We start from the raw sequence: 16811 nt of genomic DNA on the forward strand, positions 1-16811 counted from the left end.
GCTTTTTTTTTTTTTAGTTTGATATAATTCCACACGTTTATTTTTGCTTTTGTTGCCTTTGTCTGGGGACAGAGATCCAAAAAAATATTACTAAGACCCCTGTCAAAGAGTTTACTGCCTGTGTTTCTTCTAGCATTTTTATGGTTTCAGGGTTTATATTTAAGTCTTTAATCCATTTTGAGTTTATTTTTGTATGTGGTGTAAGAAAGAGGTCTAGTTTCATTCTTTTTCATGTAGCTGTCCAGTTTTTCCAACACCATTTATTGAAGAGACTATCTCTTCCCTATTGTATATTCTTGCATCCTTTGTTGTAGAAAATTGACCATATAAGCATGGGTTCATTTCTGGGCTTTCTATTCTGTTCCATTGATCTATGTGTCTCTTTTTGTGCCAGTACCATACTGTTTTGATTACTATAGCTTTGTAGCATAGTTTGAAATCACTGAGCGTGATACTGCTAGCTTTCTCAAGATTGCTTTGGCTCTTTGGGTTTTTTGTGTTTCCATACAAACTTTAGAATTATTTGTTCTGTGAAAAATGCCATTGGTACCTTGATAGGAATTGCAGTGAATCCATAGATTGCTTTAGATTATTATGGGCACATTAGCAACATTAATTCTTCCAATCTATGAGAATGGTATATCTTTCCATTTATTTGTGTCATCTTAAATTTCTTTCATCACTCTCTTAGTTTTCATAGTACAGGTCTTTCACCTCCTTAGTTAAATTTGTTCCTAGGTATTTCATTAGTTTTGATGCAATTGCAAATGGGATTGTTTTCTTAAGTTCTCTTTCTGATAGAGCTTTATTAGTGCATAGAAATGCAACAGATATCTGTATATTAATTTTGTATTCTGCAACTTTACTGAATTTAGTTATTAGTCCTAATAGTTTCTTGGTGGAGTCTTTAGAGTTTTCTATGTATAGTATCATATCATCTGCAATCAGTGACAGTTTTAAGTCTTCCTTTGCAGTTTGGATTCCTTTTATTTCTGATTGCTGTCTGATTTGTGTCTGATTCCTGTGGCTAGAATGTCCAATATTATGTTGAATAAAAGAGGCTGGATTAGGCATCCTTGTCTTGTTCCTGATCTCAAACTATTCCAAACTTGAAAAGGTCCTGACAGGAAATAAATGGAAGACTCTTTAGGTCTTCTTAAAAAAAAATGGGTTTTATTCTGATTAGCATTGGGGAAGGTTTTGAGCAGAGCATAACATGATCTGACATATGTTTCAAAAGGACCATTCTGACTGCTGTGTTGAAAATTGACTATACAGGGTCAGGAGTAGAAATGGGGAGTGTAGTTGGGAGACTTTTGCAGTAATCCATGGAAGAGATGATGGTGGTTCAGATCAGGGTAGTGGTTGCGGTGGAGTTGGTGAGTTTTGAGATTCTGGACATACTTTTTTTTTTTTTTTTTTTTTTTTTTTGCGGTACGCTGGCCTCTCACTGTTGCGGCCTCTCCCGTTGTGGAGCACAGGCTCCAGACGCACAGGCTCAGCGGCCATGGCCCACGGGCCCAGCTGCTCCGCAGCATGCGGGATCCTCCTGGACCGGGGCACGAACCCGTGTCACCTGCGTCGGCAAGCGGACTCTCAACCACTGTGCCACCAGGGAAGTCCCGAGATTCTGGACATACTTTGAAGGTGGAGTCAGTAAACTCTCCTGATGGATTGGATATTGTGTGTGAGAGGAAAAATAGCCAAGAATGAGTTCAAGACTTTTGACTTGAGCAGCCAGAAGGATGGAATTGATACTACCTTCACTGGGGTAGGCTGTAGGTGAAGCAAGTTTTGAGGAGGCAGATCAGGGGTTCTGGTTTGAAGATACTGGAAATTCTGAGTTGCCAGAAATGTTGTTAGGCATATTTGAGGGAGCCATTACATATATGTTTTGGTGTTCGGGAGAGAGATGTGAGTTGAAAATAGGAATTGGGATGCCGTTTACATATGGATGGAACTTAACGGTAGATATATAGTGAAGGGAGTGAGTGTAAATTGAGAAGAGAGGACCAGGGACTGATCCCTGGTGCCCTTCCAACATTAAGAAGTCTGGGACAAAAGGAGGGGCTAGCAAAGGGGAATGAGGAGTGACCTAGTGAGGCAGAAAGAAAACCAGTAAATGTGCTGTCCTGTAAGATAAATGAAGAAGGAAGACTATGCAAAGGGACTGTCAATGATGTCAGATGCTGTGGGTCAGTCAAGAAGATTAGGACTAAGAACTGACCAGTGGATTTAGAAAGGATGTCATTTGTTGACCTTGAGAAGAGCAGTTGTTCTGAGAAATCTCTGGACAGGGGGCAGTTGGGGACAGTAACCATAGACAATGCTTTGGAGTGGTTTTGTTGCAAAAGGGGGAAAAGAATAGCATAGTAGCTGGAGGGAAGTGGGGACAAAATAAGGCTCTTATAAATTAGGAAAAATAACAGAATGTTTGTATGCTAATAGGAATGACCCATTAGACAGGAAAAGATTTATGATATAAAGAGTCAAAGAGGAATTGCTGGGACAGTATCCTTGAATATGTGAGTGGAGATGAAATAGGGGCTTGAATAATTATGTATGAAACCAGGTAGGAAGGCAGAGTATCAGGGTACAGATGCTGATATAGGGTAGATGTGGTGTAGAAGCCTGTGGAGGTTCTTTTGGTTGGTTTAGTCTTCTAAGGGAAGTAGAAAGAAAGGTTATCAGGTGAAAGTGAGGATAGGATAGGAGTTTTGAGAAGAGAGATGAGGATTTGTAATAGTCACTAAATGGAAGAGTGAATGGACAGGGACATATCTTTTGATTACCTAGTGATATTGAAGGCCTACTTGAAATCATGCATTTGGAGTAAGATGTCTCTTTAATACTGTTGTCTCTGTTCAACCAATTTAGTTACCCAGTTATTTCTAATATCCTGTCTGTTGTAATGAATCATTCATAAAATCACCCTTAGCCAGCCATATAGAGTGCAAGAAACTATTTTACTATGGTATCAGATATTTTAGGAAAATGTATAATTCTATTTTACTTAGTTTAACAGGAATCTTCAGTATAGCTTTATTTCCTTGGTTTGCTGTAATTTTTATCCATTGCTTTCTTGGTCTATTCCCTTCTTTATTTGACAGTTCTACTCTGCTTTTATTTCCAGTCCTTTTTTTTTTTTTTTTTTTTGCGGTACGCGGGCCTCTCACTGTTGTGGTCTCTCCTGTTGCGGAGCACAGGCTTCGGACGCACAGGCTCAGCAGCCATGGCTCACGGGCCCAGCCGCTCCGCGGCATGTGGGATCTTCCTGGACCGGGGCACAAACCCGTGTCCCCTGCATCGGCAGGCGGACTCTCAACCACTGCACCACCAGGGAAGCCCTCCAGTCCTTTTTAAAGTTTCCTTTTTAAAGTTTTTTTTATACTAGAAAAGAAATGGTGTGCATGTGTGCGTGTATGTAATTTATATTCTTCAGGCATATACTGTCTTGTTCTTGGTGGTAATACTAAAAATATGAAGAACCAGGTTAATATGGGCACCAACTCATTAGAATAAATATTAGCAGTGAAGCAGGGTTCTGTATACCATTTGTTTTGCTAAAGATTACTCCTTTAGGTGCTGGATCCTAGGAAGGTCAAGGGGTGAGGGCAGTTGGCAGACACTTGATTGGCTATTTACCCATTTACCATGGGGCAGAGCTATTTACCGATTGGATCAGGAGAATTTCAGTGTTACTGTCATACCAGTATATGAATATCTGTATGAGTATCAGACCTTTTCTCCCTTAGCAAGAAGTCAGCCTGAACATAATTCATATTTTGAGATGTCTCACTTAGTAGATCTGAGTTATAATCTTTATAAACTTCATAATCTGCCCAATTCTTTCCAATTCATTCCGCTAAACTTCTTCGGTACTTTCTATCCCCTTTCATTGTTGTATCTTAAAAACTATTTTTTAAACGTGCTTTTGTTTACATTATTGGCAAGCAGTCAGGCAGCCCCAAAGTGGCAGCACAGTGGCAGCTATGAGATTGGCTTGTCATACTTCCAAATATTAGGCTGGTACGGAGACAGTGGGCACAAATGGTGTTGAATTACTTATACAGACAGCAAGAACAAGGTCAGCGTGGTGTCAGCTCCCTGTGTTCCTAGTTCCACAGGACGACACAGAGCAGCAGGGACCAGATGACAGGCCACACAAGCGATTTGTTGCTCTGCCATGAAGGAGCAAAATGTAAACTACATCCATGCAGCTTTATAGGTTTTTTTAAAATTATTTTTTATTGGAGTAGAGTTGATTTACAATGTTGTGTTAGTTTCTGCTGTATGCAGCTTTATAGTCTTAACAGAGGGCTTCAACTGGGCTGTAAAGAAGAGAGGGGTAGAAAGCTCTGTGCTCAACTGAAATTAGGGAGACAGATGAGAAGTGAGCTTGTGTTAGTCTTCCACAAGACAGGAATGGAAAACTGCCTCATGGAGACTCTTCACCAGGCTTATCTTCTCTTTCTGCAGCAGAAATTTCAGGGCATTCTACTATGATTTGGGTCTGACTGCTGTCAAGCCTTTGTGGATCTGTGTAATGTTGATAGAGTGCCATGGTAGAGCTCTTCCCTTATAGCATTGATTCTCAAATGGGGGATACTTTGTGCCCCAGAGGACACTTGTATGTAGACATTTTGGTTGTCACAACTAGGAGTGGGAGAATGCTACTGGCACTAGGTAGAGGTCAGAGATGCTGCATTGTAAAATGCACAGGACAGTCTCCCACAACAAAGAATTATCCAGTCTAAAATGTTGGTAGTGCCGGGGTTGAGAAACCCGTCCTACAGTGATCTCTTCCTTTGTTACTTCTTTCTTGTCCCCTATTGTTTGGCATCAAATAATATACCTAATAATTTTATTATGAATTAATAATTAGTTACCAGTTTAACTTAATAAGCTATTAATTTAATCATTCACATGTAAGTTTTCCTGTCAGGACTGTCACTTCCTCAAGATCAGAACCAGTCACGCACATCTACATATTTCCTATCACATGTAATAAACAGTAAATAAATATGAGTAATTTTTATGAATACCTGAATTAAATCAACTCCAAGTCATTTGTTCCCCTATCCCTAACCATATCTAGTATAATAACTTATCCAAGTAAAACTTTACATTTATAAACAACCTTTTTTTTTGCATTAAACATACACAAAACCCTTTTATTTTACAGTGTTAAAATAGAAAGTACCCATAATTAGGATGGGCTACTATTTATTATGCAGTTACTTTATTGATCTCTCCATCTGTCAATGACTAGACTTAAAGGAGTGAAGGCAGTGATACTTGAGTTGGCTTCAGTGGGAGCTGCATAATAGAGCCTTGGTTCAGAGGTTCAGATATATTAACCTGAGCTATCTATTGTGAGGCGTGAAATTAATTTCAGGCCATATATTAATATTAATACCTGAAATTTACATGTCTGATATGTGCTAGGTATTTTCCTAGTAACTTTACGTGTGTCCTTTGGTCCTTACGACTATAATACTTTATGAAATAAGTACTCTAATACCCCAATTTTGATAGATGAAGAAACTGAGGCTCAGGTTAAGTGACTTACGCAAGGCCACATATTTAGTAAGTGGGTAATTTACAGCAGGTTTTGAGCCAAGCAATTTGGCTCTAGAACTTGTGCTCTTAACAATTGATTACACCATTAATAATATATTGGTAAAAAGAAATCTTATGGTTCTACCAAATACAGTTTTATTATTTTTGTTTATGTTGTTGTTGGTATACCTAATTATGTTCATGGAATACACGGAATTCATAGAATTACATAGTTTGACTTTTTTACTTGTTTTCTTGCTACTAGATAATTTACCTTAATGTCTGTGAATAAAGGTTAAAGAACATGTTAAATTTTATTTTACAAACTGCATATGTCTAGAGCATATATTCTAGTTCTTAAGTGTAATTTAAATGCTTAATCTTTGATAATAAATAAGTATGTTTTATTTATTGAAATCTTAACAGGGACAGTGAAATTCCACCAGAAGAAGTGCAAACTTATGAAACTGTACAGCAGAAAATTGAAGGTGATAATATTTTATACAAGTCCAGCCTTTATAGGGTTTCCTAAATGCACCAACATTTTGAGACTTAAAGTTTAAAAATTTATAGCCATAAAAATTATACAATGATAAATTCAAAGATATTCAATAGCAGTTGATATTTTCAATAAAAGTTCTTATTATGTTCCAGATTCTGGGAGTGTATAAAATGAATAACACTTGGTTGTTACCCTCAAAATCCACAACATAGTAAGGATACAAGCACATTATATATCATTTTAATATAGTGTAATGCATGATAAAGGTATGTGTAATTTGCAGTGAGTCCATAGAAAGCCAGCTTGTTCAACCTGAGGGAGTTATTTAGGTTTTATGCAACCTTGAAGGATGAATAGGACTTTGTCAAGTGAAGATGGGAGATATTTGGTACTTTAAGAAGAGGGTATAGCATGAGAAACAGCATAAATAGGGAAATACCACTGGAATGGTTATAAAGTGTGAAGTAATAGGTAGGGGTAAGATAAGAAAGAGCCTAGGCAGAGGGATTAAATGCTTTAGGAATACTTTCTTTTTTCCCCCATATATAATAGGGAATCATTGAAGATTTTTTCTAGGGAAGTGACATGTTGAATTTTACTTTAGAGAGATTATTCTGGCCACATTGAGAAGCTAGATTTGGGGATTGAGAGTAGGAGATGGAAGTTACTGCTGTACCTTAAATGTGTGATAGGTGCCTATATTAGAGCACAAATAAAGAGAGGAAAAGGGGAAGATTTGAGAAATATTTACTGGATAAAATTGGCAAAACATGGTGATTGGATATGAAAGGAAGGGAGATTAGATGATGGTAACATTAACTAGGAGAATATAAGAGGAAAAACAAGTTTTGTTGAGAAGATGATGAGTTCATATCACTCAGTTGTTACACACATTTTTTTAGATGTTACACTTTGTTGCCTGATTGGGAAGGTCTACAGTTGTAGACAGCTCAGTTGTTTTTCTTAAAATTTTTGTTCTCTTGAATGAGTTATTAAAATAAAAACTATAAAATTTAAACTCAGTTAATAAATATAATTCATATTGAAACTCATGACAAATTCACTGTTATTTCAGAATTCATAAAAACACACTCAACTGAAGAAATTACAGGTGTTTCTGCGACTGAGCCACGTAAGTTTCCACTCATTAAGCATCTTTGTATTAATAACTTCTGTTGAGTGTATTAATTTCTATAATTTTCTATAATTTAAAGTAATAATTATGAAGTTACAACATAAATTCCCTGGAGTTTGGAGCCATACAGTTGAGCTGGCGATCAAGCAAATACTGAAATTCCTAGTTAGCTACTTGCTACCAAAAACAGACTCATTTTTAAAGAGTAACATGTTATTACTAGGAATGGACGATTTTTTATTGTGATGAGAATATGCTACAAAAATGTTTCAGAGGTGGTAGGCCTTTGAGGTGGAGCAGTGATAAATTTAAGAGGTCATTTGCACGTCTTGTTACTATGAATTATAGATTATCTCATATATACTGGTGGTTTGACTGCAGCTGAGTACCTATCAGTTCGTGAATATAAAGAGCTGCTAGAACTCAAACTTCTAGAATTCAAACTTCTGACTACTTGTCAACAGAAAGGAGAAACTGCCTTGCTTATGTCTTAATACTGGAGAGAATTTTGAAACAATCATATAATGTATGCTGTGGAATATATTTTTAGAAGTAGAAAATAAGATTTGGTTGAAAAAAGTTGATGGAAATCCTTCCCTCTTTCAAATTCAGCTTTAAACCCTAACGTTGCCATGTTTAAATGAAGGGTAGCTATACATTCTACATTACTCCCAAGACCTATAGAGGCTTCTGATCTGAGGCAGCCCTGCCTGACTAGGTGGGGTAGAAAGGTGCCTAGAGCTTTGGAGTAGATAGTAAAAGCCTCTGTGCATCAAGGGGAACCCTCTGCACATCTGTGCAGCTCTCTCTCCCTCAATCTGTGCAGCTGTCTTCCGTCTAATACTGTGCCCTGTGAATTCTAGCTGCTTTGGCCTCCCCAGGCTCTAAACTTTGCCTCTGAACTCATGGAAACCAGTAAACTTTGTCTGGGTTTCCCTTCCTTATGCTGTGGCCTGGAAACTCCAGGCAGTAAGCTGGGGTCATCATAGAGCCATCCTTTGTTTTCCTTCTGTGAGGAATTACTGCAGTGCACCTTCTGTTTTCCAGTGTCTGAATATTGCTGTTTTATATATTTTGTCCAGTTTTTAATTGGTTTAAAGTGAAAAGGTAACTCTGGTTCCTGATGAGCCATCATGGACAAAAACAGAAGTCTCTGTGCCCACTTATAGGCCAGTGGAACACATTGTCCAATCACAAAACCAAGTTCTAAAATAATAAAGTATAATAGTAGAAATTTTACTCGTATTTTTTAAGGGAAGCAGAGGACAGGGTTACATTGTACAATGTGGAGAAAACCCTTTTGCAAATTCCTCAGTTTCTTTTCCCATGGCAGCTCAGTCCCTGGGCTCCACTGGTATATGTCTACTCTTTCTCAGTACTGCCTGTTCACTTGTATACTCTTTTTCTCTTAAAAGTACCCTTTTTCATCTTCTCCAGTGAAATTTTATTCTGTTCTTCCCTTCTCATTCCCTAAATTCTATTAGATTCCATAGCCTAATCAATAAGACAAAAGCTACCTTTGAATTTCATTCTGCTTTTTGTACTATCATTTAATCTTGATGTTGCTTCATTTCATAATTAATGAACTCTTGTTTTAGAGAAGTTTTAGGTTTATAGAAAAATTGAGCAGAACGTACAGAGTTTCCATATACCCATTTTCCACCCCACTCCTCGCACAAAATTTCCTCTGTTATTAAATTTTGCATTAGCGTGGTACATTGGTTAAAACTGATAAACCAGTATTTATACATTATTATTAACTGAAGTCCATAGTTTACATTGGGTTCAATCTTTGTGTCATACAGTTCTATGGATTGTGACAAATGCATAATGTCATGTATTCACCATTACAGTATCATACAGAATAGTTTCACTGCCCTGAAAATCCCATGTTCTCCCTATTCATCTCTCCCTCCATCCACTGAATCCCTGGTAACCACTAATCTTTTTGTTGTCTCTAGAATATTGCCTTTTCGAGAATATCATATATTTGAAATTATGCAGTCTTTTACTTAGCAATACGCATTTAAGGTTTCTCCATGTCTTTTTATGCTTTTATAGCTCATTTATTTTTATTGTTGAATAGTAATCTGTTGTATGGATGTACCATAGTTTATCTATTCATCTGTTGAAAGACATCTATGTTGCTTCGAAGTTTTTTCAATTATGAATAAAGCTACTATAAACAAAGGTGTTTCTACAGACAGAAGTTTTTCAGTTCATTTGGGTAGATACTAAGGAGTACAATTGCTAGATCATATAGTAAAAGTATGTTTACTTTTGTAAGAAATTGCCAAGCTCTCCTTCACAGGGACTGTATCATTTTGCATTTTTACTAGAAATGAGCATGAGAATTTCTGGTGCTCTACAGCTTTGTCAGCATTTGATGTCAGAATTTTGGATTTAAGACATTCTAAAAGGTGCATAGTGTTATATCATTTTTTAAATTAAATTAAATTTTATCTCATTGTTTTAATTTGTGATTCCCTAATGATATATAATGTTGAGCATCCTCTCATATGTTTATTTGCCATCTGTATATCTTTGGTGAGGTATTTGTTCAGATCTTTTACCTATTTTTAAATGAGGGGATCATTTGCTTCCTAATTGTTGAGTTTTAAAAGTTTTTTGTATATCTTTGACACAAGTTCTTCATCAGATATGTGTTTTGCAAAGATGTTTTTCTCAGTCTGTGGTTTATATTTTCATTCTCTTAACAGTGTCTTTTGTAGAGCAGAAGTTTTGAATTTTAATGAAGTTGAACTTTTCTTTCGTGGATTGTGCTTTTATTGTTGTGCCTAAAAGTCATCTTCAAACCCAATATAACCTGGACTTTTTCCTATGTTATTTTCTAGAAATTTCATAGTTTTGCCTCTTATATTTAAATCTATGATCCATTTTGAATTGAGTCTGTGTCTAAATTAATTTTTCTTGCGTGTGAATGTACAGTTTTTCTAGCACTATTTGTTAAAAAGACTAACCTTTCTCCATTGAATTGCCTTTGTTTCTTTGCCAAAAATCAGTTGATTGTATTTGTGTGGGCCTATTTCTGGGATCTCTGTTATGTTCCATTGATCTGTTTTTCTGTTCATTGCCAATACCATACTGTCTTGATTACTGTAACTTTTTTTTTTTTTTTAAAGCTGTGGTTTACTTTTGAAGATGTTGGGGGTAGGAGTTTATTAATTAATTAATTAATTTTTGCTCTGTTGGGTCTTTGTTTCTGTGCGAGAGTTTTCTCTAGTTGTGGCAAGCGGGGGCCACTCTTCATCGCAGTGCATGGGCCTCTCACTATCGCGGCCTCTCTTGTTGCGGAGCACAGGCTCCAGACGCACAGGCTCAGTAGTTGTGGCTCACGGGCCTAGTTGCTCCGCGGCATGTGGGATCCTCCCAGACCAGGGCTCGAATCCGTGTCCCCTGCATTAGCAGGCAGATTCTCAACCACTGTGCCACCAGGGAAGCCCCTGATTACTGTAACTTTATAGTAAGTTTTTGAAGTTGGATAGTGTCACTCCTCCAACTTTGTTCTTCAGTATTGTATTCTATTCTTTGGATCTGTTGCCTTTTCACTTAAAGTTTAGAATCAGTTTGTTGATACACTCAAAATCACTTGCTGGGTTTTTGTTGTTGTTGTTGTTTTTGTTTTTCCATGCTGTGTGGCATAGGGGATCTTAGTTCCCCAACCAGGGATTGAACCTGCACCCCCTGCAGTGGAAGCCTGGAGTCTTAACCACTGGTCCGTCAGGCAAGTCCACTCCCTTTTTTTTTTTTTTTTTTTGCTTGCTGGGTTTTTGATTGGGATTGCATTGAATCTACAGATCAAATTGATGAGAACTGATGTCTTAACAGTAATGAGTCTTCCTATCCATGGACTTGGAATATCTCTCCATTTATGTGTATCTTCTTTGATTTCTTTCATGAGATAGTTTTTTTTCTTAATATAAATCCTGTACATATTTATTTAGATTAATACCTAAGTATTGAGTTTTTTGGTACTAATGTAAATGGTGTGTTTATAATTTCAAATTCTACTTGTTTATTGTTGGTATATAAGAAAGGAATTGCAATTTACTTCTGTATATTACTCTTGTATGCTGTAATCTTTCTGTAATCACTTACTCATTGCAGGAGATTTTTGGTGATTCTTTGGGAATCACCTTTTTTATTCAGGCAGTCATGCCATCTGTGAAAAAAGACAACTTTACTTCTTCCTTCTCAAACTTTATACTTTTTCTTTTCTTTTCTTGTATTATTGCATTAGCTAGGACTTCTAGCATGATGTTGAGTAGGAGTGGTGAGAAGGAACATCCTTGTCTTATTCCTGATCTAGGGGGAAAGCATTTAGTACCTTAACATTAAGTATGGTGTTAGCTGTAGGTCACAGACTTAGAAAACAAACTTATGGTTACCAAAGGGAAAAGGTGGGGGGAGGGATAAATTAGGAGGTTGGGATTAATATATATACACTACTATATATAATATAATCAACAAGGACCTAGTGTATAGCACAGTGAACTCTACTCAATACTCTGTAATAACCTTTATGGAAAAAAATCTGAAAAATAATAGGTATATGTATAACTAAATCACTTTGCTGTATACCTGAAACTAACGCAACATTGTAAATCAACTATACTCCAATATAAAATAAAAATGTTAAAAAAGTATCGTGTTAGCTGTAGGTATTTTGTTTGATTTTCTTTATCAAGTTGAGGATGTTTTATTCTGTTTCTAGTTTGCAAAGAGTTTTATGAATGGGTATTAGATTTTGTCATATGCTTTTTCTGTATCTTTTGAAATGATCATATGGACTATTGATATGATAGGTATATTAGCTGATTTTCAAATATTGACCTAGCCTTGTATAGTTGGGATAAATTTCACTTGGTTGTGGTGTATAATTTGTCCCATACCTTGTCAGATTAAATTTGCTAATATTTTGTTGGGGTTTTTGCATCTGTGTTCATGAGAGATATTGGTGCGTGGTTATCCTTGTTTGGTAATGTCTTTGTCTTGTTTTAGTATTAGAGTAATACTGGCCTCATAAAATGAGTTAGGAAATGTTTTTCTGCTTCTTTCATCTGAAATAGATTGTAGATAACTGGTATAGTTTTTCCTATAGGTTTGGTAGAATTTGCCAGTGCAGTTATCTGATCCTGGTGCTTTCTGTTTTGTAAGGATATCAAATTATTGATCCCGTTTATATAAGATATATATTCTATTAAGAATATCTTTTTCTCCTTGTGTGAGTTTTGGTAAATTGTGTCTTTCAAGGAATTGGTCCCTTTCATCTAAATTATCAAATTTGTTGCCATAAGTTTTTCATAATCTTTTTTATTATTTTTTGATGTCCATGGGATCTGTTGTGATGTCCCGTCTTTCATTTCTGATGTTAGTAATTTGTGTCATATCTCTTTTTTCTTAGTTAGCTTACTCATTTTCTTGATTTTTTTTCAAAGAATCAGCTTTTGGTTTAATTGATTTTCTGTAATTTCCTATTTTCATTGATATCTGCTCTAATTTTTATTTCTTTTCTTCTGCTTACTTCATATTTAATTTGGTCTTTTTTTTCCTAGTTTCCGAAGGCAGAAGCTTAGATTATTGATTTAAGATCTTCCTTCTGTTGTGATGTATTCATTTAGTGCTATAAATTTCCCTTTTACTGCATTTCACAAAATTTGATGTTACATTTTAATTTAGTTCAAAATGTATTTTAGTTTCTCTGAGACTTCTTTGTCATATGCGCTATTTAGTAGTATGTTACCTAATCTCCAAAATATGTTGGGATTTTCATGTTGTCTTTCTGGTACTGATTTTTTTTTTTCCTGGGACCTAACTATATATTGTCTGCAACTTTAAATATAAAGTTAATAATAAATAATAATAAAGATAATGGTAACATTTACCAAAAGAAAGCAGGAGTACCTATATTAATTTGAACAGGGCAGACTTTAGAGCAAAAAAAATTTATTAAGAATAAATAGGGGCATTTAATGCTAAATGAGTCGGTTCTGCAACAAGACACAATAGTCCTCAACGTGTATGTGCCTAACAACAGAGAGTCAAAATAAGTGAGGCAAAAACTGATCAACTGCAAGGAGATATAGATGAACCCACTATTATAACTGGAGACTTCAATACCATTCTATCAGAAGTAGACAGATGCAGCAGGCAGAAAATTGGTAAGGACTTAGTGAACTCAACAACACCATCATTCAGCTGGATAAAACAGACCTCTATAGACTACTTCATGCAACAAGAACAGAATATACATTATTCTCAAGCTCACACGTTACGTACACCAAAATAGATCATATTCCAGGCTATAAAATACACCTTAACAAATTAAAAAGTAGAAATCATATAATGTCTGCCTTCAGACCCCAAAACAATTAAATTAAAAATCAGTACCAGAAAGGGAATTCCCTGATGGTCCAGTGGGTAGGACTGCATGCTTTCACTGCTGAGGCCACAGGTTCAATCCCTGGTCAGGGAATAAGATCCCTCAGGCTGTGTGGTGTGGCCAGAAAAAAAAAGTCTGACAACAGTAAGTGTTGACAAGGATATGTAACTGTGAGTGAGGTATACATCGGCACAATCACTTTGAAAAATAACTTTTCTTTATCTAATTAAGTTGTGGATGTGCATACCTTTAAACTGTTTTTCTTTTTAACAGCTTTACTGAGATATTATTGACATACAACATTGTACAAGTTTAAGGTGTTTATCATAACGATTTGATACACATATATATTGTGAAGTGCTTACCAAAATAAGGTTTTTTACATATCCTTTATCTAACATAATTACCATTTTGTTGTTGGCATTGTTATGGAGAGAATATTAAAGCTCTGCTCCCATAGCAGCTTTTAAGTATACAATACAGTATTAACTGTAGTCACCATGCTGTGACCTTAGGTCCCTGGAACTTAATCATCTTATAACTGAAAGTACTCTTTGACCAATATTTCCCAATTTTCTCCACCCCACAGCTACTGGCAATCACCATTATGCTCTCTGTTTCTATCATTTCAGTGTTTTTAGAGTCTACATATAAGGAAATTATACAGTATTTGTCTTTCTCTGTCTGACTTATTTAACTAAGCATAATTCCCTCAAGGTCCATCCATGTTGTTGCAAATGGCAAGATTTCCTCTTTAATGGCTGAATAATATTCCACTGTGTGTGTGTGTGTGTGTGTGTGTGTGTGTGTGTGTGTGTGTGTATTTATCCATTCACTTGTCTGTGGACATTTGGGTTGTTTCCATGTCTTTGCTATTATAAATAATGCTGCAGTCAGAGTTCCCTGGTGGTCCAGTGGTTAGGACTCATGGCCTGGGTTCAATCCCTGGTCGAGAAACTAGGATCCCACAAGCCATGCAGTGTGGCCAAAAAAATGCTGCAGTGGACACAGGAGAGCAGACATTGCTTTGAGACAGTGATTTCATCTTCTTTGGATATATACCCAGAAGTGAGATTGCTGGATCATATAGTAGTTTTATTTTTAATTTTTCAAGGAACCTCCATACTGTTTTCCATAGTGGCAGTACCAGTTCACATCCCCACCAATGGTGCATCAGGGCTCCCCCTTCTCCACATCCTCATCACCATTTGTTATCTCTTGTCTGTTAGATAATAGCCATTCTAACAAGTATGAGGTGATATCTCATTGGGTTTTCATTTGCATTTCTCTGATGATTTGTGTAGCTGAGTACCTTTTCATGTACCTGTTGGCTATTTGTATGCTTTCTTTGGAAAAATGTCTATTCAAGTTCTCTGCTCATTTTTTAATCAGATTATTATTTTTTTGCTATGGAGTTTTATGAGTTCTTTATGTAGTTTGGATATTAACCCCTTATCAGATATATGGTTTACAGATATTTTCTCCCATTCGGAAGGCTGCCTTGTCAATTTGTTGATGGTTTCCTTTTCTGTGCAGAAGCTTTTTAGTCTGAAGTAGTTTCACTTTTTAAAAAATATGTATATTTCATTGTATTCTTCAGCTTGAAAAGTTGTTTGGTTCTTTTTTATGTTTTCTATCTCTTTGTTGAACTTCTCATTTGTTCTTGTATTATTTTTCTAATATCATTAAATTGTTTTTCTGTGATCTCCTAGCTCTCTGAGCATATTCAGAGCAATTATTTTGAATTCTTTGTTGGGCGCTTCCTGTATCTTCATTTCTTTGGGACCAGTTACTGGAGGCTTAATGTATTCCTTTGTTAGAGTCATGTCTCCCTGATTTGTTGTGATCCCTGTGTCCTTGCATAGGCACCTGCACATTTGAAGAAGCAGTCATCTCTTCCTGACTCTATGGAGTGACTTCAGTAAGGAAGGATTTCCAACCACAGGTGGGGGAGTGCCCAAGTACGCCATCACCCCACATGTAGTGCTGTGGGTGCCAGGTGTGGGGACATGTGGTGGGATTGGTTGGGGGCATTGTGACGCACTTGCTCAGGCCATTGTAGTCCATAGCACTGACAACCGTGTGGTCCTTGGTATGTGTCTTGGGGGTCTTCAGAGGCTTCACAGGCTGTTGGGGTCCTCAGCATTGTCTGCAGGTACAGCAGCAAGGAACCAGGGCAGGCAGTGGGAGTGGCCAGAGCTGGTGGTATGCACACGCTCAGTTGTGAGGGCCAGCCGCAAGTGCCTGTGTAGCAGCAGTGGCCAGGTGCAAACACACACATTGTGGCGGGGGCCAGAACAGGCAGCAAGGGCTGGAGTCAACTATGGGCACACAGGCAGCTCAGGAGTCCTGGCAGTCAGTGTGCACCACTGTGGCTTTTGGGTCTCACTACAGGCATACAGCAGTGGAGGCTGGTGATAGGCCACGGGTGTGCAGGTGCACAGTTGGAGGGGCTAGCTGCAAGTGACTACAGTGGTGCAGGTCGGTGACAGAAGACAGGGCCTGATCTGGGCCCACAAGCAGCTATGGGGATCTGGCTGTTGGTGTGCTCTCCTGTGGCTGCACAGTCTCCTGATGGGTATGCATAGGGCAGTGGTGATTGGTGACGAGCTGGGCTGGGAGCATGCAGGTGTACAGCTGGAGCGGCTTAGCCCTGTGTAAGCACGTGATGGTCTACATGAGCCACAGAGGTTTAGGCTGGTGTCTCACACTCACTCAGCCACGGAGGCTTGGGCTGGCTGCTGGCATGGTTCCTGGGCTGCAGTGATGGTGGTGGTTGGGGCAGGGGAGTAGGGAGGGACTCAGGCAGCTGGCAGCAGCTGTGGGGTGAAAGCTGGTGAGTTCTGCGGGGGTCTGCAGTGGCTGTGCTGACCATTGGTTTCTTCAGCCGTAAAAGCTGCTGGGCTCCTCAGTGGAGCAGGTCACTGGGAACTGTTGATTGTTAATCTGTTAAACTGTCAATTGTTGATCTTTGTTGGGGGACAGAGGCTAGGGTCTCCTACTCTGCTGTCTTAGTGATGTCATGTTCTTAAACTCTTGGACTATTTTCATACAAGTTTTGTTTGTAATAGTCCCCAAATTGGAGCTCTCAAATATCTGTGACAAGTAGAATGGATAAATAAGTTGTGGTCTATTCATACATTGGAAAAGCATATCATAATGAATATGTTTGAAATCTAGCTGCTGATAACATCATTCATCTTACAAAC

The 16811-nt window shown here is 37.5% G+C and overlaps 1 protein-coding gene across 4 annotated transcripts in view; it reads left to right on the plus strand.

The window, feature by feature from the left end:
* CCDC7 (coiled-coil domain containing 7) overlaps nucleotides 1–16811 on the plus strand; it is a 326255-nt gene that overhangs the window by 33342 nt on the left and 276102 nt on the right. For all 4 annotated transcript variants that reach the window (XM_089906460.1, XM_089906462.1, XM_089906463.1 and 1 more), the window contains exons 7-8: nucleotides 5989–6050; nucleotides 7140–7196. In XM_089906460.1, coding sequence (XP_089762586.1) covers nucleotides 5989–6050; nucleotides 7140–7196 — 119 coding nt within the window. The remainder of the gene's footprint in view (nucleotides 1–5988; nucleotides 6051–7139; nucleotides 7197–16811) is intronic.

This window comes from Delphinapterus leucas, chromosome 2 (assembly GCF_059928025.1).
Source record: "Delphinapterus leucas isolate spDelLeu-1000000601 "Yukka" chromosome 2, BTC_Dleu_Yukka2, whole genome shotgun sequence".
In the NCBI taxonomy this organism is placed as follows: domain Eukaryota; kingdom Metazoa; phylum Chordata; class Mammalia; order Artiodactyla; family Monodontidae; genus Delphinapterus; species Delphinapterus leucas.